General features: G+C 44.5%; 1 protein-coding gene across 3 annotated transcripts in view; it reads right to left on the bottom strand.

Annotated features, from left to right (window-relative positions):
- Window positions 1-25,953, bottom strand: part of pgm2l1 (phosphoglucomutase 2-like 1) — a 116,946-nt gene that overhangs the window by 60,681 nt on the left and 30,312 nt on the right. For all 3 annotated transcript variants that reach the window (XM_048532274.1, XM_048532275.2, XM_048532276.1), the window contains exons 3-6: window positions 17,255-17,361; window positions 16,267-16,351; window positions 12,275-12,358; window positions 10,070-10,263 (exon numbers count right to left, since the gene is read on the bottom strand). In XM_048532274.1, coding sequence (XP_048388231.1) covers window positions 10,070-10,263; window positions 12,275-12,358; window positions 16,267-16,351; window positions 17,255-17,361 — 470 coding nt within the window. The remainder of the gene's footprint in view (window positions 1-10,069; window positions 10,264-12,274; window positions 12,359-16,266; window positions 16,352-17,254; window positions 17,362-25,953) is intronic.

Here is a 25,953-nt window from a genome sequence, read left to right as displayed (position 1 = left end):
ACTCTGCATTGCACAGTATACAAAAACTTAGATGAGGTCTTGTGGTGAAGTGATAATATCTCCACCTCTGGGCCAGGAGGCTTAGGCTCAAGACTTCCCACTCCAGACATGTGTTACATCATATTTGAATAGGTTGATTATAATATACAAGGATATGAGATTGTACAAATACATAGCATTCTAATGATGTATCAAAATTTCCTGCAGATCATTCTTGATTTTGGCCACCTGTTGAGAACAAACTGGTCAGTGATTCCACATTTCAAGTACATTGCAGTGTAATATTCAGCAGGTCGGGCACCATAGAGATAGAAGCCCTTTCAGTATAATTGACTGTTATTTTCCCCTCTGCTTCCTTTCTCCCTCAACTATCACATGCACAAACTCCCTTCAATACTTCAATCAACTGGCTGCATGTCATGTCAGAGCCTCGAGTGCCTAGAAAATGTTTAAACCCAGTGACATCAAAATTCAGACGAATCTTTATCCAATGTCTACAACAGAAACTGTTCAGTAGTTTGACAAACTTTGATCGGTCTTCAAATTCCTAACACAAAGTGGCTGTGGACAAGGCTGACAGTCAGTATACAGCCTGGTGTGTCAAAGTTGCAGGAATTACAAGGAGTCTACACCTTCAGCAGGAATAGGGCAAGTTGAAAGAAATAGCCAAGACCTTTCTGCATCCAGGCAACTCTCCACCTAAAGCAAATAAATCAACACCAAAACTTTTCCAAGGGATTGGAAAAAGAACAAGTGGATTTGTTTAATTAACTGAACCCGATGATTGATAATTATAAGACTTCAACTGAATATCTCACGGCAGCACACTATATTAAGCCAACTTGTAATTGGGGAAAAAAAGAAATCTAACCATATGAACAATCTATAATTGTCACAACAGTGAGGCATGGATTGATTAATTGAAGAAACAGGAAGTATGTGATTAAAATAATTATTCATTTGGGAGCAAACCAGACAAATTCAATGTCATGGGCATGGAGCAGTGTGCAAATAATCAACTGTCACATGGATGGTCTTCAAAGATACCTGAAACATTAATCTCAAAATGAATCTATCAAATCACAGTTCAGGTATCACACAGCCACAATACAAAACAGCAGCACGAACTGGTGAATGACATTAATGCACCTTGGTCAACTATCACACTGATGTCATTCCACCTTAAATCAGTCACCTCGGCATTGAACGGGCTTAGACATGCTCTCAATTTAATACAGTTATAATCAAACGATTTTACTCCAGTGGGTACAAGAATAGGTGATGCATACCAGGATGATGTTTCAGCTGAGTGTGCAATACATTGAGGATTAGATTAAAAAGCAATGATGTGGAGATGTCAGTGTTGGACTGGGGTGGACAAAGCCAGAAGTTACATGACATCAGGTTACAGTCCAACAGATTTATTTAAAATTACAAGCTTTCAGAGCGATGCCTTTATTTGTTTTTTTCTAAAATAAAAACAAATCAACACAACCTGTGAATCTTCACGATGTAGTGGCATGCTGTGTTGTGCTTCAATGTGTTGCATGATGTTCCAACAAAATGGCTATGAATTTATATGGCCACATCCTGATCCCCACCATGCTCCTGATGGAAGTCCTAAAGAAAACTCAGCATCTCAGACACGAGTAGGAGAAAGTTAAAAAGATTAAAATTTACTCGTTCAGGCACAATAGCTCGTCCAGACTACAGAACAACCAGGTAAATGGCTATAGGATGGAGACGAAATGCAGGTTAGTGCGCTTAAGCAAGCGCTATGCTTAAATCAAAATGGGAATGAAATTTTTTCATCGTATCCTCTTTAAAGTTTTAGGTACGTTTATCTCCAAAATTAGTTTGTTTTGTCAGGAAGAGATAAAATAATCCATTACTAAGTAGGCTATCCAGTAATCAAAGGACTTGCAGAGTTAGATCAATGTGGTATTATTATTTGTTCAAGAATACTCAAAATATAGTGATCTCTCCTTCCTTAGATAAAGGAGGAAGAATGGGGAAAAGGGAGTGGAGGAATTTAAAGTTCTTTGTACACTGCCTGACAGTTTGTTGGACATAGTGTCAAATGGTTCATTATTGGAAAAGGTAAACTTTACAGGATAATGGGGAAAGGTTGAGAGTGGCAGCAGTTGAATTACTTCTTTGGAGTGATACAACAACACAATAAGAAGCTGAATGGCTTACTTTTCTGCTACAACCATTCGACAAAATACAATGACCAGTCAGCAAGAAAAATAGATGCGTTTATAGGTCATAGAAACTAGAAGCAATAAGCCATTTAGCCCTTTGAGCCTGTTCTGCTATTCAATATTATCATAACTGATCTTCCATATTCCTTGATACCTTTAAAATATAAAATAAAATTCTCTTAAGTTATTTTATATTGTACTGTATTGTGTTCGGACTTGTGTACAAATCAACTTATAAACATACTCAGGAACAGTACCCATTCCTAACTCAAGCACTGCCTGTACTGGTGTCGAGTTAACAGATATGTAACTCTGTTTATGGTTGAAAGAACCATTCCATTGTTCTGCCAAGTTCTCCCTGATTTAATTCTGCAGAAACACAAGAATATGAAAAACATTATATGATGGACACACAGTTTGTTCTTAGACCGGAAGATTAAGAACAGGCCTAGTGATTCTGTGGTGAGAATCATTTGCTGATATATTTGTATGGTACTGAGGATGCAAAGCAATGTCAAATGTGGTGTTGATCATATAAAGACATAACAGGTAGACATACATGATGCCATAATATTAGGCCATAAGATACAAAAGCAGAATTGGGCCATTTGAATGCACTCCACCATTTGATCATGGCTGATGTATTTCTCCACCTCATTCTCCTGCCTTTTTCCCCAAAATCCTTGAACCCCTAACTAATTAAGAGTGTATCTCTTGGTCTTAAATATACAGAACGACTTGGGTGTCCACAGTCTTCTGTGGCAAGGAATTCCATGGATTCACCACCTTCTGGGTGAACAAATTCCTCATCAATTGGAAAGAGTCATCTCTTCACACTGAAGCGTGCTCTGGCCAACACGTATCCACTTCCTAGACCCACACAAAATCATTATGTGGTAACTTACTTTAAGACTGCTTGTAGAAACCAATTGCAATTTGGCTGCTCTCTCACAACAGTGATTACACAACATTGATGCCCCAAAATTCTTTTTAGTTTTTCTAAATGTATACTGCTTAACATAGAACTGGAATTATCAAAACAGCTAAGTGCTGTATGTAGAGATACGGTGAATTAAAAACAAAAATAAGTGAATGTTCTCAATCTAATATAATAAAATGTGAGGCTGGATGAACACAACAGGCCAAGCAGCATCTCAGGAGCACAAAAGCTGACGTTTCGGGCCTAGACCCTTCATCAGAGAGGGGGATGGGGTGAGGGTTCTGGAATAAATAGGGAGAGAGGGGGAGGCGGACCGAAGATGGAGAGTAAAGAAGATAGGTGGAGAGAGTATAGGTGGGGAGGTAGGGAGGGGATAGGTCAGTCCAGGGAAGACGGACAGGTCAACGAGGTGGGATGAGGTTAGTAGGTAGCTGGGGGTGCGGCTTGGGGTGGGAGGAAGGGATGGGTGAGAGGAAGACCCGGTTAGGGAGGCAGAGACAGGTTGGACTGATTTTGGGATGCAGTGGGTGGGGGGGAAGAGCTGGGCTGGTTGTGTGGTGCAGTGGGGGGAGGGGATGAACTGGGCTGGTTTAGGGATGCAGTAGGGGAAGGGGAGATTTTGAAACTGGTGAAGTCCACATTGATACCATATGGCTGCAGGGTTCCCAGGCGGAATATGAGTTGCTGTTCCTGCAACCTTCGGGTGGCATCATTGTGGCAGTGCAGGAGGCCCATGATGGACATGTCATCAAGAGAATGGGAGGGGGAGTGGAAATGGTTTGCGACTGGGAGGTGCAGTTGTTTGTTGCGAACTGAGCGGAGGTGTTCTGCAAAGCGGTCCCCAAGCCTCCGCTTGGTTTCCCCAATGTAGAGGAAGCCGCACCGGGTACAGTGGATGCAGTATACCACATTGGCAGATGTGCAGGTGAACATCTGCTTAATGTGGAATGTCATCTTGGGGCCTGGGATGGGGCTGAGGGAGGAGGTGTGGGGACAAGTGTAGCATTTCCTGCGGTTGCAGGGGAAGGTGCCGGGTGTGGTGGGGTTGGAGGGCAGTGTGGAGCGAACAAGGGAGTCACGGAGAGAGTGGTCTCTCCGGAAAGCAGACAGGGGAGGGGATGGAAAAATGTCTTGGGTGGTGGGGTCGGATTGTAAATGGCGGAAGTGTCGGAGGATAATGCGTTGTATCCGGAGGTTGGTAGGGTGGTGTGTGAGAACGAGGGGGATCCTCTTGGGGCGGTTGTGGCGGGGGCGGGGTGTGAGGGATGTGTCGCGGGAAATGCCGGAGACGCGGTCAAGGGCGTTCTCAAATCACCGTGGGGGGAAAGTTGCGGTCCTTAAAGAACTTGGACATCTGGGATGTGCGGGAGTGGAATGTCTTATCGTGGGAGCAGATGCGGCGGAGGCGGAGGAATTGGGAATAGGGGATGGAATTTTTGCAGGAGGGTGGGTGGGAGGACGTTCATCCACTTCACCAACACCTTCCACCCCAACCTTCAGTTCACCTGGGCCATCTCCAGCACATCCCTCACCTTCCTGGACCTCTCAGTCAACCAGCTTGTAACTGATGTCCATTTCAAGCCCACCGACTCCCACAGCTACCTAGAATACACGTCCTCCCACCCACCCTCCTGCAAAAATTCCATCCCCTATTCCCAATTCCTCCGCCTCCGCCGCATCTGCTCCCACGATAAGACATTCCACTCCCGCACATCCCAGATGTCCAAGTTCTTTAAGGACCGCAACTTTCCCCCACGGTGATTGAGAACGCCCTTGACCGCGTCTCCCGCGACACATCCCTCACACCCCGCCCCCGCCACAACCGCCCCAAGAGGATCCCCCTCGTTCTCACACACCACCCTACCAACCTCCGGATACAACGCATTATCCTCCGACACTTCCGCCATTTACAATCCGACCCCACCACCCAAGACATTTTTCCATCCCCTCCCCTGTCTGCTTTCCGGAGAGACCACTCTCTCCGTGACTCCCTTGTTCGCTCCACACTGCCCTCCAACCCCACCACACCCGGCACCTTCCCCTGCAACCGCAGGAAATGCTACACTTGTCCCCACACCTCCTCCCTCAGCCCCATCCCAGGCCCCAAGATGACATTCCACATTAAGCAGAGGTTCACCTGCACATCTGCCATTGTGGTATACTGCATCCACTGTACCCGGTGCGGCTTCCTCTACATTGGGGAAACCAAGCGGAGGCTTGGGGACCGCTTTGCAGAACACCTCCGCTCAGTTCGCAACAAACAACTGCACCTCCCAGTCGCAAACCATTTCCACTCCCCCTCCCATTCTCTTGATGACATGTCCATCATGGGCCTCCTGCACTGCCACAATGATGCCACCCGAAGGTTGCAGGAACAGCAACTCATATTCCGCCTGGGAACCCTGCAGCCATATGGTATCAATGTGGACTTCACCAGTTTCAAAGTCTCCCCTTCCCCTACTGCATCCCTAAACCAGCCCAGTTCATCCCCTCCCCCCACTGCACCACACAACCAGCCCAGCTCTTCCCCCCCACCCACTGCATCCCAAAATCAGTCCAACCTGTCTCTGCCTCCCTAACCGGGTCTTCCTCTCACCCATCCCTTCCTCCCACCCCAAGCCGCACCCCCAGCTACCTACTAACCTCATCCCACCTCCTTGACCTGTCCGTCTTCCCTGGACTGACCTATCCCCTCCCTACCTCCCCACCTACACCCTCTCCATCTATCTTCTTTACTCTCCATCTTCGGTCCGCCTCCCCCTCTCTCCCTATTTATTCCAGTTCCCTCCCCCCATCCCCCTCTCTGATGAAGGGTCTAGGCCCGAAACGTCAGCTTTTGTGCTCCTGAGATGCTGCTTGGCCTGCTGTGTTCATCCAGCCTCACATTTTATTATCTTGGAATCTCCAGCATCTGCAGTTCCCATTATCTCGAATGTTCTCAATCACTGCCTGTGGGAGGTGCTCACAAGAAGGGAAGATAAAAATTGAGCAAGAAATAGATCACTAGAACTCTTGCACTTAAGTTAATGTCTGCTGTGACCCATGAAATGGGGAAGTGCAAGATAAACTTTTTTAGCTGTAATTACAAGATGAAGTTGCAACATTTTGAACATATCATTGCAAAATCATTGCAGCTGCCAGCCTGAGGAAGCAAGAATTCAATAAAATGGTAGTGTACCACAGGAAAATAACCACATGTGTAAACACAATAAATTGTCCTAAGGCCCTTCACAGCAGCGTGGTAAAACAATCTGTGTCAGAACCAGGTTATCAATGGTCAGGAAGGCCAGAACTGGGCGTTATAGTCCAAGAACAAGGGGTAGGCCTTTTAAAGTCAGAGATGAGGAGAAATTTCTTCACCCAGAGAATGGCGAGGCTGCAGAATTCTCAGCCACAGGTAACTTGTTGTTGCCAAAGCACTGAAGGCAGAAGAACTATATCTGCTGCTTCTTTCTTATAACCAAAGGAATGAAAGAAAGTAGGAACAGGGCCCAAATGCTTGTATTGAATAGCAAAGTAGGCCTGAAGGGCCAAATGACCTACTTCTGCTCCTACATTCTACATTTCTATGTGACTGGTGCAATTATATTTGCAAATATACACGTCAATTAGAGGAGCAGAGATAACAGAGTCTGGGGTTGGACGAAATTGTACAGATTGGGACAGGCAAGGCTGTAGAGAGATTTGAAAATAAGAATGAGAATTTTGAAAACTAAGACTTTACATGACCAGGTGTTTCAGTGAGCCCAGGGGTGATAGAGGCCTAGCTACCAGTAGGCACAACAGTTCTGAGTCTAATTTGTATTTGTAATCAAGAACAATCAGTTAAAAATGACTGATTTCCCATTCCCACAGAGTAGTGACCAAAAATACCAATAAATAGCAGACAACAATGTCGAACACGTTTGGCATTGATAACCACAAGACACAAAAGATATTGCAACTGCAAGTACGTTTAGTTAATTACTCTTCCTTGAAAGATCCTACCATCCATCTAAAGTATAAAACCAGCATGTCACTTGATAGTTGCCCTTAGGAAGAGAAGACGACCATTCAGCCCCTCAAGCCAATTCCACCATTTATTAATTGTTGCTGATTTCTATCTTAATACGATCCATCTATAACCCCGAATATCCATGAACAACAAAAAGTCTATTAAGTTAATGTTGAAACTTTGATTTGACCACTTGCCGCACACAAAGTCTCAAAGTTTATTGGAGCAAGAGTGATCCATGGCACTTTGTACAAAAAAGTGATTCTTGGCACCATCCCCAAATAGTAATATAGCACTGAAACAGACCCTTTGGTACCAGTCCAAGCTGAACATAATTTCAAATTAACCTAGTTCCACCTGTCTGCGCTTGGCCCATATTCCTCCAAACCTTTCTTATCACTTACTTATCCAAATGACAGCTGTGGACCTGCAGCGTCCTCTGTTATCAGGATCTTGACTTACCTTGAGGCACCAGATACTAAAGCCTTTCAAAAGGTCGATGTATTTAGCCTCAAGTCCCTCAGCCTTTCCTCGTAAGACCTTCCCTCCATACCAGGCAACATCCTAGTAAATCTCCTCTGCACCCTTTCCAAAGCTTCCAAATCCTTCTTATAACGCGGTGACCAGAACTGTACGCAATACTCCAAGTGCGGCCGCACCAGAGTTTTGTACAGCTGCAGCAATAACCTCTTGGTTCCGGAACTCGATCCCTCTATTAATAAAAGGTAAAACACTGTACGCCTTCTTAACAGCCCTGTCAACCTGGGTGGCAATGGTCAGTAAGTTTGCAGATGACACCAAAATTCGGAGGTGTAGTGGATAGCGAAGAAGGTTACCTCAGAGTACAACAGGATCTTGATCAGATGGGCCTGGGCTGAGGAGTGGCAGATGGAGTTTAATTTGGATAAATGTAAGGTGGTGCATTTTGGAAAAGCAAATCAGGGCAGAACTTATACACTTAATGGTAACTTCCTGGAGAGTGTTACAGAACAAAGAGACCTTGGAGTGCAAGTTCATAGTTCCTTGAAAGTGGAGTCACAGGTAGATAGAATAGTGAAGGTGTTTGGTATGCTTGCCTTTATTGGTCAGTGCATTGTGTAAAGGAGTGTGACATCATGTTGCAGCTGTACATGACATTGATTCGGCCACTTTAGGAATACTGTGTGCAATTATGGTCTTCCTGCCATAGGATGTTGTGAAACTTGAAAGGGTTCAGTAAAGATTTACAAGGATACTGCCAGGGTTGGCGGATTTATGCTGTAGGGAGAGGCTGAATAGCCTGGGGCTGTTTGCCTTGGTCAACTGGCAACAGCAACGCCACTACTGGCCACATGCCAGAGACAGTTTACTTCAGGGAATGATACTTGGTGCTGGAACCACAAGTGGTCCAGTACGGGTATGAGGCTGATGCAATGTCCTGTGACATACAAAGTTTGGGCAGGTGAGGTGGTACTGAAAAAATATTTGGGTCACCTGAAAACTGCTACCATGCAACCAGGGTAGTAGCAAAACATACCCAGTCCATCAGAACAGCCAGAAAGGCTGTCAGAAACAGTAGGTTCTCCCCTCCACCTCGTGTCAAGGAAACCTCAGAGTCCAAGATGGATGCAGTCTTGATACAGTTACCACCAAAAGAGGCGGAGGAATCTCTCCTGAGGCATTCCGGGTGCAAGAGGTGAGGTATGGTATGTACACGTCGTGTCAGAGGAAGTGGAGCTGGGGTGAAAATGCCCCAGGAGAAGCTACAAGAGAAAGAACGTGCCTATATCCCTGGACTTTGTGGAAGTGAAGAATGCAATGATTGGAACCAGAGCCAGGTGGACCTCATTGACAATGAGATCCTTGACTGGGGTTGTTAATTGGAGCCAATCAGGGAGCCCTGGTTGATGGATATAAACAGGGGATTCAGAGTGTCTCTTCATTCTAGGCACTGGCTCTAAGCTGGCTGGTCAGGGCCCACATACTGTGCACGTTTAGAACATTTAGCACGGATATCTATGTTAGGTTTAAGAAATAAATCTGAATGTTCTGAGGAAGGGAGGGTCATTGGACCTGAAACATCAGCTCTGATTTCTCTCCATAGATGCTGCCAGACATGCTGAGTTTTTGCAGCAATTTCTGTTTTTGTGTTTATCAGATCCAAAAAATGTCTACCATCTAACTAGAAGTAGCAAACTGAATGTCCAATTCTAGGTCGATGCTGGGCTTGTGGATCTAAAGGAACATTGATTAAAAAAAAATCATGTCAGTAATTGAGATCATAAAATTACCAAAATGTCATTAAACAAAAAAAATTTGGTTCAGTGAAGTCCATTAGGGAAGGAAATGTGATGTTCTTAAACAGTCCAATCTATATGAGCCTCCAGAAGTAATGCATTGTGGTTGACTTTAAACTGGCTTCTGAAACAGCCAACAAACTATTGAGCTATTCAGCTTCATTCAAGAAGGTAATTCACTACCTTCGTGGACATGATTTCCTATGCCAGCAAAGCACATATCCTCTGAACAGCCATTAGGTAGGGGAGCTACATTTGTCTGCATTTCCTCTGTATTTCAAAGAATACATATCTCACTAGATTTCCTCCTTCTGACCACTGACCTATGTTCAGTGCTTGGAAACATGTTCATAGGACATTAGGTGAAAACCTGTGATGTAACCCACCCCTGTTGAGTAGCTACTGACACCCTATCCTGTCAAGGGTGGAACATGCATGACATACTGACAACAGTCAGCTAATTAAATAGGAGGTAAATGAAGGGAAAAAGGAAATGGGGTGAGGATTTGCGGTTAAGATATGAAATCATCTATGAAATACTACAAATACTATAAGAAGCGACTTTAAAAGATAGGATTACAACATAAAATAATATAATGATGAGTTTCTTCCAATAATTGTGCCCCATACAAGGCAGGAAGTCCTAAGCTCTAACCTGTAGAAGCACAACTTTTTCAGATCCTCTGTATACAGCGTACAGACTTCATCCAGAGGGTCATGCCGCAAAGGACTAACATCAGGCAATTTTGCATTCCATGAATCCTGCCAGGGTTCCAAACTTTCTTCAATACTCTCCAAGATTCTCTTATCATGAGGAGATCCAATTTGAGCTCCATTTTCCCAATAAACCTGCCAGAAAGGAACAGAAATAACATGTTAAATTTACAGAGTTGAAAGAATGTTCTTGTTTGAATTTTGACTCAGAGTGTCTGGTTATGGAAGGGAGGGAATATACTTTCATCTTTCTGCTTCCTAGTGAAAGACACAGTCATTTTATCATTATTTGCCCTGAATTCAAAAATAAAGTCTTAGTTTCTTTTCAGTCCCACTGTCATCCTCAGAACACTTCTGGTAAAGACTGAACCAGAGGCACCTTGAGTAATGTGGGGTCAGACCATGGATCAAACTAGATGCTTGGTTTCACGATGAATAGCTCTTTAAATTTAAAGTAGTAATTACAAGACTTTTTTTCCCCCAAAGTGACTTTGACGCCAGTTTTTCATGATTTCAGAAATTTCCAGACTGTTCAATGGTAAATCAGACAGCCCTGTTCAAGGTCAGTTGTGGAAGCACTCAGTGTAGTCTTCTTGCAGGCAGGCAAGGGCAGTGTTATAATCTACAGAAATTCCTACATTTTACAGGAAAGATATTAACAACAGTTGGTAGTCCACAAGTAGACAATGTGTCAACAACTCTAAATAATCAGCTTACAAAATGCCTATTCACTATTGTGGTGAGGCTACTTTGATTTATTTTTGAAGGCCTGAGAATGCGCACTTTTGGGAGAATGGGGGAAGAAATCTAACTGGTATTACTGAACTTATTCACTTTTCAAAAATGGAAATTGTTGGAAAATCTCAGGTCTGGCTGCATCTGTGGGGAGAAATCAGAGTTAACGTTTCAGCTCTGGACCCGAAATGTCAACTTTGATTCTCTGCACAGATGCTACCATATGTGCTGAGGTTTTTCAGCATTTTCTGTTTTTGTTCGATTTTCAGCAGGTGTACAAGGTAATGAGAGGCATGGATAGAGTCAATAGCCAGAGACTTTTCCCCAGGGCAGGACTGACTGCCACGAGGGGTCATAGTTTTAAGGTGTTAGGAGGAAGGTATAGAGGAGACGTCAGAGGGAGGTTCTTCACCCAGAGAGTTGTGAGCGCATGGAATAGTTTACCAGTGGTAGTCGTGGAAACGGAGTCATTAGTGACATTTAAGCGACTGCTGGACATGCACATGGGCAGCAGTGAGTTGAGGGGAATGTAGGTTAGGTTATTTTAGTTTTGGATTAGGATTATTCCACGGCACAACATCGTGGGCCGAAGGGCCTGTACTGTGCTGTACTTTTCTATGTTCTATCTGCAGCCCTGTTTTATTAAATCCACTTTTCAGTTAAGATCATGTATCATCTTCAGCCGAAGCAGGGAATAACGGGACTATGATCTGCAATGGGAGAATTCTAAATTTGTACACTTTGTTCTCAATCTTAAAAACACTTCCTATTAATAGGGAAATATAATGTGAAGTTGGAAGGAGCAATTACACCATGACAAGTTTACGTATACAGTTGTTAAAAACATAAAAATAATATTTTGAAAAATGCCAAATAAAGTGTCAACCATCTGCATGATCAGAGACAGCAAGTCTTTAAAAGTGAATTTCATGGTACATAGAAAGGGTGGTACAGACAGAATCATTGGACGTATTTAACGCAGGGATACATTAACTTTAGATTCTTAATCGAAAACCATGTCATTGGCAGTTGTCAGAAACACGGGGTTGAAGCTACAATCAGATCAACCACAATCTTATTGAACGGCGCAGCAGGCTGAGGAGACAAATCACCTACTCCTAATTCACACTTTTATAACGGTCAAACCACTGTTGAAACAACAGAGAGGCGACAGTGTTAACATGGTTCAGCTCTGCAATTTAAATTCACCATGTCCAGATGCAGTCAGCGAACTGATCTAGAATCATCTCATTTTTCCTCACTACCATAACAACCAATGAAGCAAGATTTGGCTTTTTCTGTTTTGTCTTGGCTGTAGTCCACAAGGTGGTATGTAAAACATAATACATTGATACTCCCAAATAGTGCACAAAGCACTTAATAAATTTATTGGCCATGCACCACACTATACCTTGTATCCATTGTCTTGTTTGGGATTATGTGAAGCAGTAATCATTACACCAGCTGCAACGTGAAGCTGCTTAACAGCATATGGCTGGAAGAAAAAAAAAATGTCAGTCAATAGATGGCTACTTGACTGATTAATTACACTCCCCCTCTCAAATTTACCTGAGGCTTTCCCACCAAATAAAATGCACCAGAAATAAATAATTTAAAGAAAGCAGTAATATGGCATTAATTCTGGTTGAACTGCTGATGAACACCCTGAAACAGCAACTCTTCCTCTCTCCACCTGACCTGTTCAGTATTTCCAGCATTTTCTGCTTTTACTTCAGACTTTCAGGTGTGAGAGTTTGCTTTTGAACTTCGAAAGTATTCTGTTTGTGGCTGCGAGCCTGATTTTGATCAGGGCATAGAATGCCTGATAGCAATGCAGAGTTTGGATAAAAGGCGCCTACTATTAGTCCTGGAATGAATTCTACAAGCATTAAGCAGCAAGTCAAGGATGTAAAAATGTCATTTGGCTCATCAGGCCTGTGCATTCAATGTCATGGTTATTCTCTCACGAACCTTTTACTTTGTCTCATTACCACCATCTACTGATTCCCTGCTCCAAGAAACAAAACTTTCCTTCCTTTCTTCCTAGAGAGGAAATGATGTTGAATACGGTGCTATTAAGAAGAAATTCAGGAGAAGCATCTCCAGAAAGTGATGAGAATATAGGACTTACTACCACAAGATCGGCAGAAAAGTGTGGCATAAATAAATTAAAACAGGAAGCTCCCAAACACAGGGAGAAAAGGATTGAAATATATGCTGATAGGGTAAGACGATAGTGGGTGGAAAAAAGCGCCTGTTTGCAGCATAAATTGTGTGCAGCATAAACACAAAGCAACTGGTTAATTGGTCAGTGATAATGGGAACTGCAGATGCTGGAGAATTCAAGATAATAAAATATGAGGCTGGCTGAACACAGCAGGCCCAGCAGCATCTCAGGAGCACAAAAGCTGACGTTTCGGGCCTAGACCCTTCATCAGAGAGGGGGATGGGGTGAGGGTTCTGGAATAAATAGGGAGAGAGGGGGAGGCGGACTGAAGATGGAGAGAAAAGAAGATAGGTGGAGAGAGTATAGGTGGGGAGGTAGGGAGGGGATAGGTCAGTCCAGGGAAGATGGACAGGTCAAGGAGGTGGGATGAGGTTAGTAGGTAGGAGATGGAGGTGCGGCTTGGGATGGGAGGAAGGGATGGGTGAGAGGAAGAACAGGTTAGGGAGGGAGAGAGAGACAGGTTGGACTGGTTTTGGGATGCAGTGGGTGGAGGGGAAGAGCTGAGCTGGTTGTGTGGTGCAGTGGGGGGAGGGGATGAACTGGGCTGGTTAAGAGATGCGGTGGGGGAAGGGGAGATTTTGAAGCTGGTGAAGTCCACAATGATACCATTAGGCTGCAGGGTTCCCAAGCGGAATAGGAGTTGCTGTTCTTGCAACCTTCGGGTGGCAGCATTGTGGCACTGCAGGAGGCCCATGATGGACATGTCATCTAGAGAATGTGAGGGGGAGTGGAAATGGTTTGCGACTGGGAGGTGCAGTTGTTAATTGGTCTATTTCTCTGCAGTGAATTCTGTGTCAATTAAACCATGGGAGAGAGATAATGGGAACTGCAGAAGCTGGAGAATTCCAAGATAATAAAACGTGAGGCTGGATGAACACAGCAGGCCAAGCAGCATCTCAGGAGCACAAAAGCTGACGTTTCGGGCCGAGACCCTTCATCAGAGAGGGGGATGGGGAGAGGGAACTGGAATAAATAGGGAGAGAGGGAGGCGGACCGAAGATGGAGAGTAAAGAAGATAGGTGGAGAGAGTATAGGTGGGGAGGTAGGGAGGGGATAGGTCAGTCCAGGGAAGACGGACAGGTCAAGGAGGTGGGATGAGGTTAGTAGGTAGTTGGGGATGCGGCTTGGGGTGGGAGGAAGGGATGGGTGAGAGGAAGAACCGGTTAGGGAGGCAGAGACAGGTTGGACTGGTTTTGGGATGCAGTGGGTGGGGGGGAAGAGCTGGGCTGGTTGTGTGGTGCAGTGGGGGGAGGGGACGAACTAGGCTGGTTTAGGGATGCAGTAGGGGAAGGGGAGATTTTGAAACTGGTGAAGTCCACATTGATACCATATGGCTGCAGGGTTCCCAGGCGGAATATGAGTTGCTGTTCCTGCAACCTTCGGGTGGCATCATTGTGGTAGTGTAGGAGGCCCATGATGGACATGTCATCTGGAGAATGGGAGGGAGAGTGGAAATGGTTTGCGACTGGGAGGTGCAGTTGTTTGTTGCGAACTGAGCGGAGGTGTTCTGCAAAGCGGTCCCCAAGCCTCCGCTTGGTTTCCCCAATGTAGAGGAAGCCGCACCGGGTACAGTGGATGCAGTATACCACTTTGGCAGATGTGCAGGTGAACCTCTGCTTAATGTGGAATGTCATCTTGGGGCCCCCGCCACAACCGCCCTAAGAGGATCCCCCTCGTTCTCACACACCACCCTACCAACCTCCGGATACAACGCATCATCCTCCGACACTTCCGCCATTTACAATCCGACCCCACCACCCAAGACATTTTTCCATCCCCACCCCTGTCTGCTTTCCGGAGAGACCACTCTCTCCGTGACTCCCTTGTTCGCTCCACACTGCCCTCCAACCCCACCACACCCGGCACCTTCCCCTGCAACCGCAGGAAATGCTTCACTTGTCCCCACACCTCCTCCCTCACCCCTATCCCAGGCCCCAAGATGACATTCCACATTAAGCAGAGGTTCACCTGCACATCTGCCAATGTGGTATACTGCATCCACTGTACCCGGTGCGGCTTCCTCTACATTGGGGAAACCAAGCGGAGGCTTGGGGACCGCTTTGCAGAACACCTCCGCTCAGTTCACAACAAACAACTGCACCTCCCAGTCGCAAACCATTTCCACTCCCCCTCCCATTCTCTAGATGACATGTCCATCATGGGCCTCCTGCATTGCCACAATGATGCCACCCGAAGGTTGCAGGAACAGCAACTCATATTCCGCCTGGGAACCCTGCAGCCATATGGTATCAATGTGGACTTCACCAGTTTCAAAATCTCCCCTTCCCCTACTGCATCCCTAAACCAGCCTAGTTCGTCCCCTCCCCCCACTGCACCACACAACCAGCCCAGCTCTTCCCCCCCACCCACTGCATCCCAAAACCAGTCCAACCTGTCTCTGCCTCCCTAACCGGTTCTTCCTCTCACCCATCCCTTCCTCCCACCCCAAGCCACACCCCCAGCTACCCACTAACCTCATCCCACCTCCTTGACCTGTCCGTCTTCCCTGGACTGACCTATCCCCTCCCTACCTCCCCACCTATCTTCTTTACTCTCCATCTTCGGTCCGCCTCCCCCTCTCTCCCTATTTATTCCAGTTCCCTCTCCCCATCCCCCTCTCTGATGAAGGGTCTAGGCCCAAAACGTCAGCTTTTGTGCTCCTGAGATGCTGCTTGGCCTGCTGTGTTCATCCAGCCTCACATTTTATTATCTTGAAACCATGGGAGAGTTTGTTTATAGAAAGATGGCTGAGTATGTGCCCCTTTTTAAACAATAAACCAGAGCACTCCCAGATCAGATAGTGTCATGAAATTTCAGGTCAAATATCCCCTATATGCTACTCCAACAAGATTGTTTTCTACAGCGAAGCCGGCAGTGCAACAATATTCTACAATGAAAAATAAATTGCCTGGAGTAAGATTGCCAGTCAGTCAGTGACATGCAATGAGATCACCTCCACCAGGAAGTTAAAGTGATATAAAGTAATTCAGTGCAGGTTGTCTTCTTTATGACATGGATTTGACTGGAACTGAAAGCTCAGCATTGAAAGTAATGTGCTACATAAACTCCTCCACCTTCCAAGTTTAAAGCTTTTCTCTAGAAACTCAGACTTATTAAAAAGGCTTGACAGTATTAGAGAATCAGATGGATTTACTGTAATTACAACCAATTCTTACCACAAATGGTGTTGGCACATATGTAGAAAACAGATACACAGGTATATCCTTTCCAAGGAAGACCGCAGCAGTCAACTGGGCAAGTCTTTAGCAAACGGTAAGAAAATAAATTTTCATATCATTAACCATCAGATCACAACTTGTCTTATGAAACTTTCAATGATTTTGAGCCAGTCACTCAACATACCACACCAAAAAAAGTTCATTTAGATTGAATGAAGTTATTTAAAGTGGAAATTAAACCACTACAATTAAATGCCTTCAAGGCAGAGATCGATAAATTCTTGATCTCACATGGAATCAAGGGCTACGGGAAGTGTGCAGGGAAGTGGAGTTGAAATGCCCATCAGCTATGATTTAAATGGCGGAGTGGGCTCGATGGGCCAAATGGCCTTACTTCCACTCCTATGTCTTATGGTCTTACTGTTGTTCACTTTGCAAGATTAAATCCAGTACTGATAGATTTGTGAGAGATAATGGGAGCCGCAGATGCTGGAGAATCCAAGATAATAAAATGTGAGGCTGGATGAACACAGCAGGCCAAGCAGCATCTCAGGAGCATAAAAGCTGACGTTTCGGGCCTAGACCCTTCATCAGAGAGCTCTCTGATGAAGGGTCTAGGCCCGAAACGTCAGCTTTTGCGCTCCTGAGATGCTGCTTGGCCTGCTGCGTTCATCCAGCCTCACATTTTATTATCACCGATAGATTTGTGTTGTCCAAAGGTTTGAAGGGATGTGGATTAGTAGTGGATAGCCAGCAACTCAATGAGAGTGCAGAATAGGCTCGAGGGGCTCAATGACCCAACCCTTTTCTTCACATTTAAAATTTGGAAGCCTATTAATTGGAAATCCATTTAATGGAATTAAATGAACTTGACCTACAATTGGCAATCTAAAAAAAAAGTAATTTTGGCTTCTGGATTTCCATTTAGAGAAGAAAGCAATGATACAACTTTTTGTATCGTGCGGAAATTTTGAACAGCACTTGCCTCTTGCTGCTACAGCTCGTAGTCTCTTGACCTCGAGTATCATATCCAACCACAACACCTCTTTGCTTCAGGTCGGAGAAGCACTTCTCAAGGTACTTAAGCAAACCCTGCAAAGGCGTAAACAAAAAACTTCAAACAAACTTCTAAGGAACAAGCTGTAAAATTTAATACAATCTGATCATTTATAAATTACTAATGGTACTTTAAAACCGACTGATATCTTTCAAGGAAGGGTATGCCTCTGTGATATTTGGTCTGTTTACAAGGGACAATACAAGGCTGACTCCAAATAAAAATAAAGAAAGACTTTCACTTCTAATTGTACTTTCCACCACCGCTGGATTTTTCAAAGCCCTTTCAACAAAGGAAGCACTTTTGAAGGGCAGCCTGTGTTGTAATGTAGGAAACATGGCAGCAAGCTCAACGTACAGCCAACTTCTGCAGACATGATAAATGACCAGGATAACTGTGGAGCTGGAGGAGCCCAGCAGGCCAGGCAGCACTAGAAGAACAGGAAAGTTGACATTTCAGGTCAGGACTCTTCTTCAGGCCCATTTGAAACGTCAGCTTTCCTGGTCCTCTGATGCTGCTCGACCTGCTGTGCTCCTCCAGCTCCACACCGTGTAATCCCTGACTCCAGCATCGGCAGTTCTTACTAGCTCTGGATGATAATGACCAAACTGTTTTTGTGATGTTGATCAAGCAATGAGTATTTGTCAGTGCACCAGGGCTAATCTTCTGCCCTTCTGTAAAATAACGACTCCATCTGAAGAAGGAGCACTGCTCTGACAGTTTGTGATTTCAAATAAACCTGTTGGACTATAATCTAGTGTCGCGTGACTTCTCACTCCATCTATCCCAGTCCAATGCCAGCATATCTTAAAGTGGAGAGCACCCCCAGCTAACACACAGCTGACATAATACACTCAAAGCAAATGAAAAGCTTGACTACAATTCCTACTTTATGCTCAAGGTATGATCAATTATAACAGATTTGATCTTTTAAAAAAATCAGCCAGTGACTTGTTTATAAAACTTAATCAGAAATCCTAACATTCCACCCAAACAATTTCATCATGGGGTATGTTTCACGCACCATTTCATGTCTGTTACAGCTGAATCTCAATTTCGTTTAGGCTATTTAATCATTTGTGTCAAATTTTATGAAACTTCTTGAAAGTTAATGTACAGCATATCATAGGGCTTCTTGTAGTCAATACTGGTGGACATGCGGAATTAGCTCATGCCAACTGCTTTTAGCTGTTCTATTGATTTACAGATGGTCATCAAGCAAGCTGTAGAAAATCAATTCTATTATTTTACATGGATGAAAATCAACCTAATTGATTTGTATTTGTTACAATGCTAGCTTTGTCACTTTTGAACACAGGCACTACATTAGATGTTTGGATAGCAATTCCTGCCTCTAGGCCAGAAAACCCATGCTCGTGGCCAACTCTAGTATTTAAAAGGTAGAGGAAGGTGCATTTATAAAGCAACCAAAGTGTGACCATAAACTTGTGAAGCCTCCAGCACACACCAAAAGTTAGGTGGTGAAAGCATTTAAAAGCTCATGTTGCCGCAGCAATTCAAAATTGTGGAATAAAATAGAATATTGCCCGAGTGAACAAAACACCACACTACATTGGCCAGTTAACATTCTAGCAATACTTCATTAGTTTCTACTATCTGCATCTTTGCCAGAGTCCCTTAAATGTCTCTCCTAGTCACTTTTAGCCAGAATAAACATTGCCTTTTGTTGGAGATTTACTCCTTTTGTAGAATCACAGAATTCCTGCAGAGAGGAACCTGGCCCTTCGGCCCAACAGGTCCACACCGACCCTCCGGAGAGCATTCCACCCAGGCCTATCCTTACTCCTTTCCTCCGTAACCCACCTAATCTACATAATACTGAACAGTATCAGAAATTTAACACAGCCAATTCACCTAACCTGCACATCTCTGGACTGTGGGAGGAAACTGGAGCACTGGTCAAAACCCACAAAGGCATGTGCAAACTCCAGAAAGCCTCAGAGTGAAGGGATGACCCCTTAGACCTGAGATGTGGTTAAGTTTCTTCAGCTAGAGGCTGGTGAATCTGTGGCCACAGAAGACTCTGGAGGCCAGTCACTGAGTTCTTTAAGACAGGGATAGATAGGTTCTGGAATAGTAAGAGGATCAAAGGTTACAGGAAGAAAGCAGTAGAATGGGGATGAGAAACATCAAATGGGGGAGTAGACCCAATGGTGTAATTCTGCTTTTATATTCTTCAGGTCTTACAGAGATGGAAATGTTGGCCAAAGAACGCGGTGGTGTGTTGAAGTGGCTGGCAACTGCAAGCTCAAGGTTACTTTTGCATATAGACGTAGGATTTCCACAAAGTGGTCACCCAATCTGAGTCATTAGTATAGGATTATAATTGTCTTTTCATGGATTTTTCCGTAGCTGTCTTGGATATTTGTGAATTCATTCAATTTGTTCAGATTGCCATAAAATTCAGATTACTTGATACAAATGAAAGAAAACAGTTTTTTCTGTTCAATGTTCCCATGTTACAGAAATTGGCATCGGTTTCAGTCTTCCTAACTAGATGAGAGGCAAGTGAATCAAAGCAAAGTAGCACGCCTAAAAAGGAGGCATTAAAACGCTGAATTCAGGTGGCTACTCGTCACTAAGTCATCACTAACTTCTTGTTTCCATAGCACTGAGTATATTCTGAAGAGTGAGAAATGGAAAACAGATTGCTCTCTGTAATGGAAATTAGACCTTAATTCCCAAAGCAAATAAATTTAATCAGCAATCTGTCAAAACAAATTGCAGTCAATCCTGGGGTAATTGAAACACTGCGACATTACTATCACTTCCCAACCACATATCCCTATCTGATTTGCTATTTAAAGTGTTCCGTGCTTTGGTATTTAAGAAAAAACACACTTTTGCCAAGAAGTCAGTAAAATGAAAAATAATGTTGTAAAAAGGGAGCTTGTCAGTCAGCCTGCTACAGACTTAAAAGAAAATCTAGTCAATAAACACTTGTTTACAAATGACACAAATATAGGCGAGAGGGCAAGTGGTGCATGTCAGAGTCTGCAGAGTGATATTGACAGGTTAAGCAAATGGGCAAAATCTTGGCAGAAGGAATTAAAAAAAAGGGAAATGGGAAGTCATGTAGTTTGACAGGAAGAAGAGAGGAGATGAATATTATTGAAATTGAGAAGACTACAGCAAGTTACAGAACAGAAGGATTTGGGAATATTTGTTCATGAATCATAAAAGTCTAGCATCCAAGTTCTATGAGTAATGTGGAAGGCAAATGGTCTTTATTTCAAAGGACATGGAGTATAAAATCCGGGACGCTTTCCTAAAATTATACAACGCACCAGTCAGACCACAGCTGGGAGACTGTCCACAGTTTTGGGCTAAACTAAAGAAAGATATGCTGCCATTGGAGGCAATGCAGAGAAGGTTCACTCGGCTGATCCCAGGTAAGGAGGGACTATCTGAGGAGGAGGTTGAATAGGTCGGGCCTCTACTTTTTAGAAAATAGAGGAATAAGAGTTAACCTTGAGGAAATATTCTTAGGGGACTCAACAAGGTAGATACAGAAATGATATTCCCTCTTGCACAAAGGGAAACAAAGGGCATAATCTCTGAATAATGGGTCACACATTTAAGAATGAGATAAGGAGGAATTTCTTCTCTCAGGGTAGCGACACACACACAAAATGGGCAGAGGAAAAGACTGGGTTGATAGATCAGTGGTCCTTGTTCAGAGAGTCCACTGAGATGGTCCTTTTGGAACAAAAACAAAGTTGCTGGAAAAGCTCAGCAGGTCTGGCAGCATCTGTGGAGGAAAAAAAAAGAGTTAAGGTTTCGGGTCCAGTGACCCTTCCTCAGAACGGAGATGGTCTTTTTGGTTTGTCTGGGCATGCTGCTCTTTTGATTCCCTTTCTCCATATACTCTCACCTGCTCATAGAAGACCCAGGGTGGCTGAATCACACTTATAAAATCATAGCTTACAACAACCATAAAACTGGCTATCTTCAGGTCTTGGATGATTTTTACTGCAGAGAAAAGGAGAAATCTGCCTTTGCACAGATCCAATTGCTTCTGCGAGAGCATTTATACCCTAAGCTGTTCAGCCAACTGGGAACCAATCACACAATTGTTTGCAGGCTTTTGTCATCAATAACTGGTCACTAGTCCACAGGGTATTCAGTTATTTGTTATTAGCAAACCTCCACTGCCTTTGGTTCATCTGGAAACTAGGCATCATTTGACATCGATCTCAGCACCAGAAAAAAGACAACAGCAAAAACAGTCCTATCGATCCTGCAAAGTCCTTCTTACTAGTGTCAAAGTTGAGAGAGTGGTCTCAGATATTAGTTAAGCAACGGCCTAATATTGTCTGTAAGATAATATTCTGAGAGTATGGCTATGTCCCAGACACTATCACTATCCCTAGGAATGTCCTGTTCTACTGGCAGGACAGACCCAGCACAGGTGGCAGCACTGTTGGGAGGGTGTTGCTCTAGGTGTCCTCAACATTGACTCCGGACCCCACTGGTTTCAGGTTAAACATGGGCAAGAAAGCCTCCTGCCGATTACCACGTACCGTACTCCCTCAGGTGATGAATCGGTACTCCTCCGTGCTGAGCAACACAGCAGCAGCACAATAAGTATTTTGGGTGGGGTTTTCAATGTTTACTACCAAGAGTGGCTTGGCAGCAGTACCACTGTTCGAGCTGGTCCAGTCCTGAAGGGCATAGCTGCTAGACTGGGCCTGCAGCAGGCAGTGAGGGAATCAACAAGAGGGAAAGACACACTTGACCTCATCCTTACTAATCTGCCAGCTGCAGTTACTGAGACAGTCATGGACAGATGCAAGGGTGACCATCACACAGTCCTTGTGGAGTTGAAGGCCCACCTTGACACTGAGAATAATTTACATCGTGTTGTGTGGCACTATCACCATACTAAATGGGACAGACTTTGCACAGATCTTGCGACTCAAGGCTGGGCATCCATTGAGGCACTGTAGGCCATCAACAGCAGCAGCAGCGCAGAATTAAGAACAAAGCAAATTACAGCACAGGAACAGGCCCTCCAAGCCTGCACCGACATGCTACCCGTCACAACCAAAACCCCCGATCCTTCTGGGGGCCATATCCTTCTATTCATGCATTTGACAAGATGACCTTTAAAAGTCACGATTTCCACTACCTCCCCTGGCAATTAGTTCCGGGCACTCACCACCCTCTGTGTAAAAAAGAACTTGCCTCGTACATTACCTTTAAACCCTGCCCATCTTAACCTTAAACCTATGGACCCTGGTAACTGACACTTCCACCCTGGGTAAAAATTTCTGACTGTCCACGCCTTTCATAATCTTGTAGACTTCTATCAGGTTGCCCCTCAACCTCCGTCATTCTAGTGAGAACAACCTAAGTTTCTCCAACCTCTCCTCATACCTAGTGTCCTCTATACCAGGAGCATCCTGGTAAATCTTTTTCTGTACCCCCTCCAAAGCCACTACATCCTTCTGGTAATATGGCAGCCAGAATTGAACACAATATTCTAAATGCGGCCAAACGTTTTATAAAGCTACAACATTACTTGACAATTTTTAACCTCAATGTCCCAGTTGATGAAGGCAAGCATGCTGTATGCCTTGTTGCCTACCTTCTTCACTTTCAGTGACCTGTGTACCTGTACACCCAGATCCCTCTGCCTATCAGTACTCTGAAGAGCTCTGCCATTTACTGTATATTTTCCATCTGCATTAGACCTTCCAAAATGCAGTACCTCACATTTTCTGGATTAAACTCCATCGCCACCTCTCTGCCCAAGTCGCCAACCGATCTATATCCTGGTCCTCATTGCTATCCACAATTCCACCAACCTTTGAGTCATTGCCAAACTTAATAATCAGACCAGTTACATTTTCCTCCAAAACATTTATATATTAAAAACAGCAAAGGTCCCAACACTGATCCCTGAGGAATGCCACTAGTCCCAGCCCTCCATTCAGAAACACACCCTTCTACTGCTCCCTCTGTCTTCTAAGAAAATTGTATTTCAGAACAATCTGTAACCTCATGGCCCAGCATATCCCCCCCTCAGCCATTACTATCAATCCAGGGTATCAACCCACGTTCAATAAAGAGTGCAGGAGGCATGCCATGAGCCGCACCAGGCATACCTGAAGATGAGGTATCAGTCTGGCGACACCACTCAACAGGACTACTTGCCAAATAGCGAAAGCAGCAAGTGATGGACAGAGCTAAGTGATCTCACAACCAAGGGATCAGATGTAAGCTCTACAACATCCAGTCGTGAACGGGGTGGATAATTGAACAACTCACTGGAGGAGGAGGCTCCACAAATATCCCCATCCTCAATGATGGAAGAGCCCAGCAAATCAGGGCAAAAGGTAAAGCTGAAGCATTCACACCATACTTCAGCAAAAATGCCAAGTGGGTGATCCATCTCAGCCTCCTCCAGTGGTCCCCAGCATCATAGATACCAATCTTCAGCCAATTCGATTCACTCTACGTGATGTCAAGAAACAGTTGGAGACACTGGATACTGCAAAGGGTACAGGTCCTGACAACATTCCGGCAATAGTCCTGAAGGCTTGTGCTCCAGAACTTATTGCTCCCCTCTCCAAGCTCTTCTAGTACAATTACAACCCTGGTATCTTCCCGACAATGTGGAAAATTGCCCAAGTATGTCCTGTGTACTTAAAGCAGGGCAAATCCAACCTGGCAAATTACTGCCCCATCGGTCTACTCTCAATCATCAGTAAAGGCAATGGAAAGTGTCATCAACCGTGCTATCAAGCAGCACCTGCTCAGTGATACCCAGTTTGGGTTCCGTCAGGGCCACTCAGCTCCCAACCTCATTAGAACTTTGGCTCAAACGTGGACAAAAGAGCTGAATTATAGAGGTGAGGTGAGGTGAGAGTGACAACCCTTGATATTAAGGCCACATTCAACAGAGTATGCCTAGCAAAACTGGAATCAATGGGTTTCAGGAGGTAAACTCTCCGATGTTTGGAGTAATATCTGACACATAGGAAGATGGTTGTGATTGCTGTAGGTCAGTCATCTCACCGCCAGGAAATGTCTGCAGAAATTCCTCAGGGTAATGGCCTAGGCCCAACCATCTTCAGCTGCTTTATCAATGGCATTCCCTCTATCATAAGGTCAGAATTGGGGATGTTCACTGATGATTGCACAACATTCAGCACCATTTCGGACTCCTCAGATACGGAAGCAGCCCCACGTTCAAACGCATCAAGATCTGGAAAATATCCTGACAACTGACAAGTGACATTCACACCATACAAATGCCAGGTTATGACCATCACCAACAAGTGGCAATCTAACCACTGTCCTTTAATATTCAATGGTGTTACCATCACTGAATTCCCCACTATCAACATCCTGGGTGATATCATTGACCTGCAACTCAGCTGGACTCACCACACACAGAGTGACTACAAAAGCCGGCCAGAAGCTGGAAATATTGCAGCTAGTAACTCACCTCCTGACTCCTCAAAGCCTGCCCCACCATCTACAAGGCATAAGTCAGGAGTGTGATGGAATAATCCCCACTTGCCTGGATGGGTGCAGCCTCAACACTCAAGAAGTTTGCCACCATTCAGGACAAAGCACCCACTTGACTGGCACTTAATCCACTTGCATCCACTCCCTCCACCACAGATGCTCAGTAGCAGCAGTGTGTGCCATCTACAAGATGCACTGCAGAAATGCACCAAAGATCCTCAAACAGCACCTTCCAACTCCATGGCCACTTCCATCTTGAAGGACAAGGGCATCAGACATATGGGAACACCACCAGCTCCAAGTCCCGCTCCAAGTCACACTCCATCCTGACTTGGAAATATATCAACGCCCCCTCACTGTTGCTGGGTCAAAATCCTGGAACTCCCTCCCTAATGGCTTTGTGGGTCAACCTACAGGAGGGCTACAGCTTTTAAAGAAGACAGCTCATCACCACCTTCTCAAGGGCAAACTGGGGATGGGGAAAGAAATGCTGGCCAGCCAGCGATGCCCACATCCCACAAAATGAATACAAAATTAAGGCTTTCATTTTGAACTATCAACTTTGTAAACAGTATGTATAATCAGCACCAGGTTACTTGCTTTTAAAAATGCACGGAATCTTTCAACAATCCTGTTTCTTCCTTTAGATCCACAATCAGGAATAAAGAAAACAACAATATACAGTCTTTACATTATAAACCATTTTTCAAAACAAATGTAACATTTGCAATTCCCAGTTGTCTGGTACCACTTCTACGTCCAAGGAGTGCTTAAAGACTACAATCAAGAGGTCTACACTTTTTGTTCATTTTTTTAAAAACAAAAATCATTAAAAGGATACAAGGGTAAAAAAAGTATTAAGGCATTTGCAGAAATCAGCATATAGTGTGTTAGGTCATAGATCAGCCATGATCGGGTTTGCTCCGGGTGCTCTGGTTTCCTCCCACAGTCCAAAGATGTGCAGGTTCGGTGGATCGGCCGTGCTAAATTGCCCATAGTGTTCAGGGGTGTGTGGGTTATAGGGGGTTGGGTCTGGGTGGGATGCTCCAAGGGGCGGTGTGGACTTGTTTGGCCGAAGGGCCTGCTTCCACACTGTGGAGAATCTAATCTAAATCAAATCTAATCGA

This window comes from Stegostoma tigrinum, chromosome 6, assembly GCF_030684315.1.
Source record: "Stegostoma tigrinum isolate sSteTig4 chromosome 6, sSteTig4.hap1, whole genome shotgun sequence".
Lineage (NCBI taxonomy): Eukaryota > Metazoa > Chordata > Chondrichthyes > Orectolobiformes > Stegostomatidae > Stegostoma > Stegostoma tigrinum.
The sequence above is the reverse complement of the archived record's forward strand: the minus strand, read 5'-3'. Positions and strand labels throughout refer to the sequence as shown.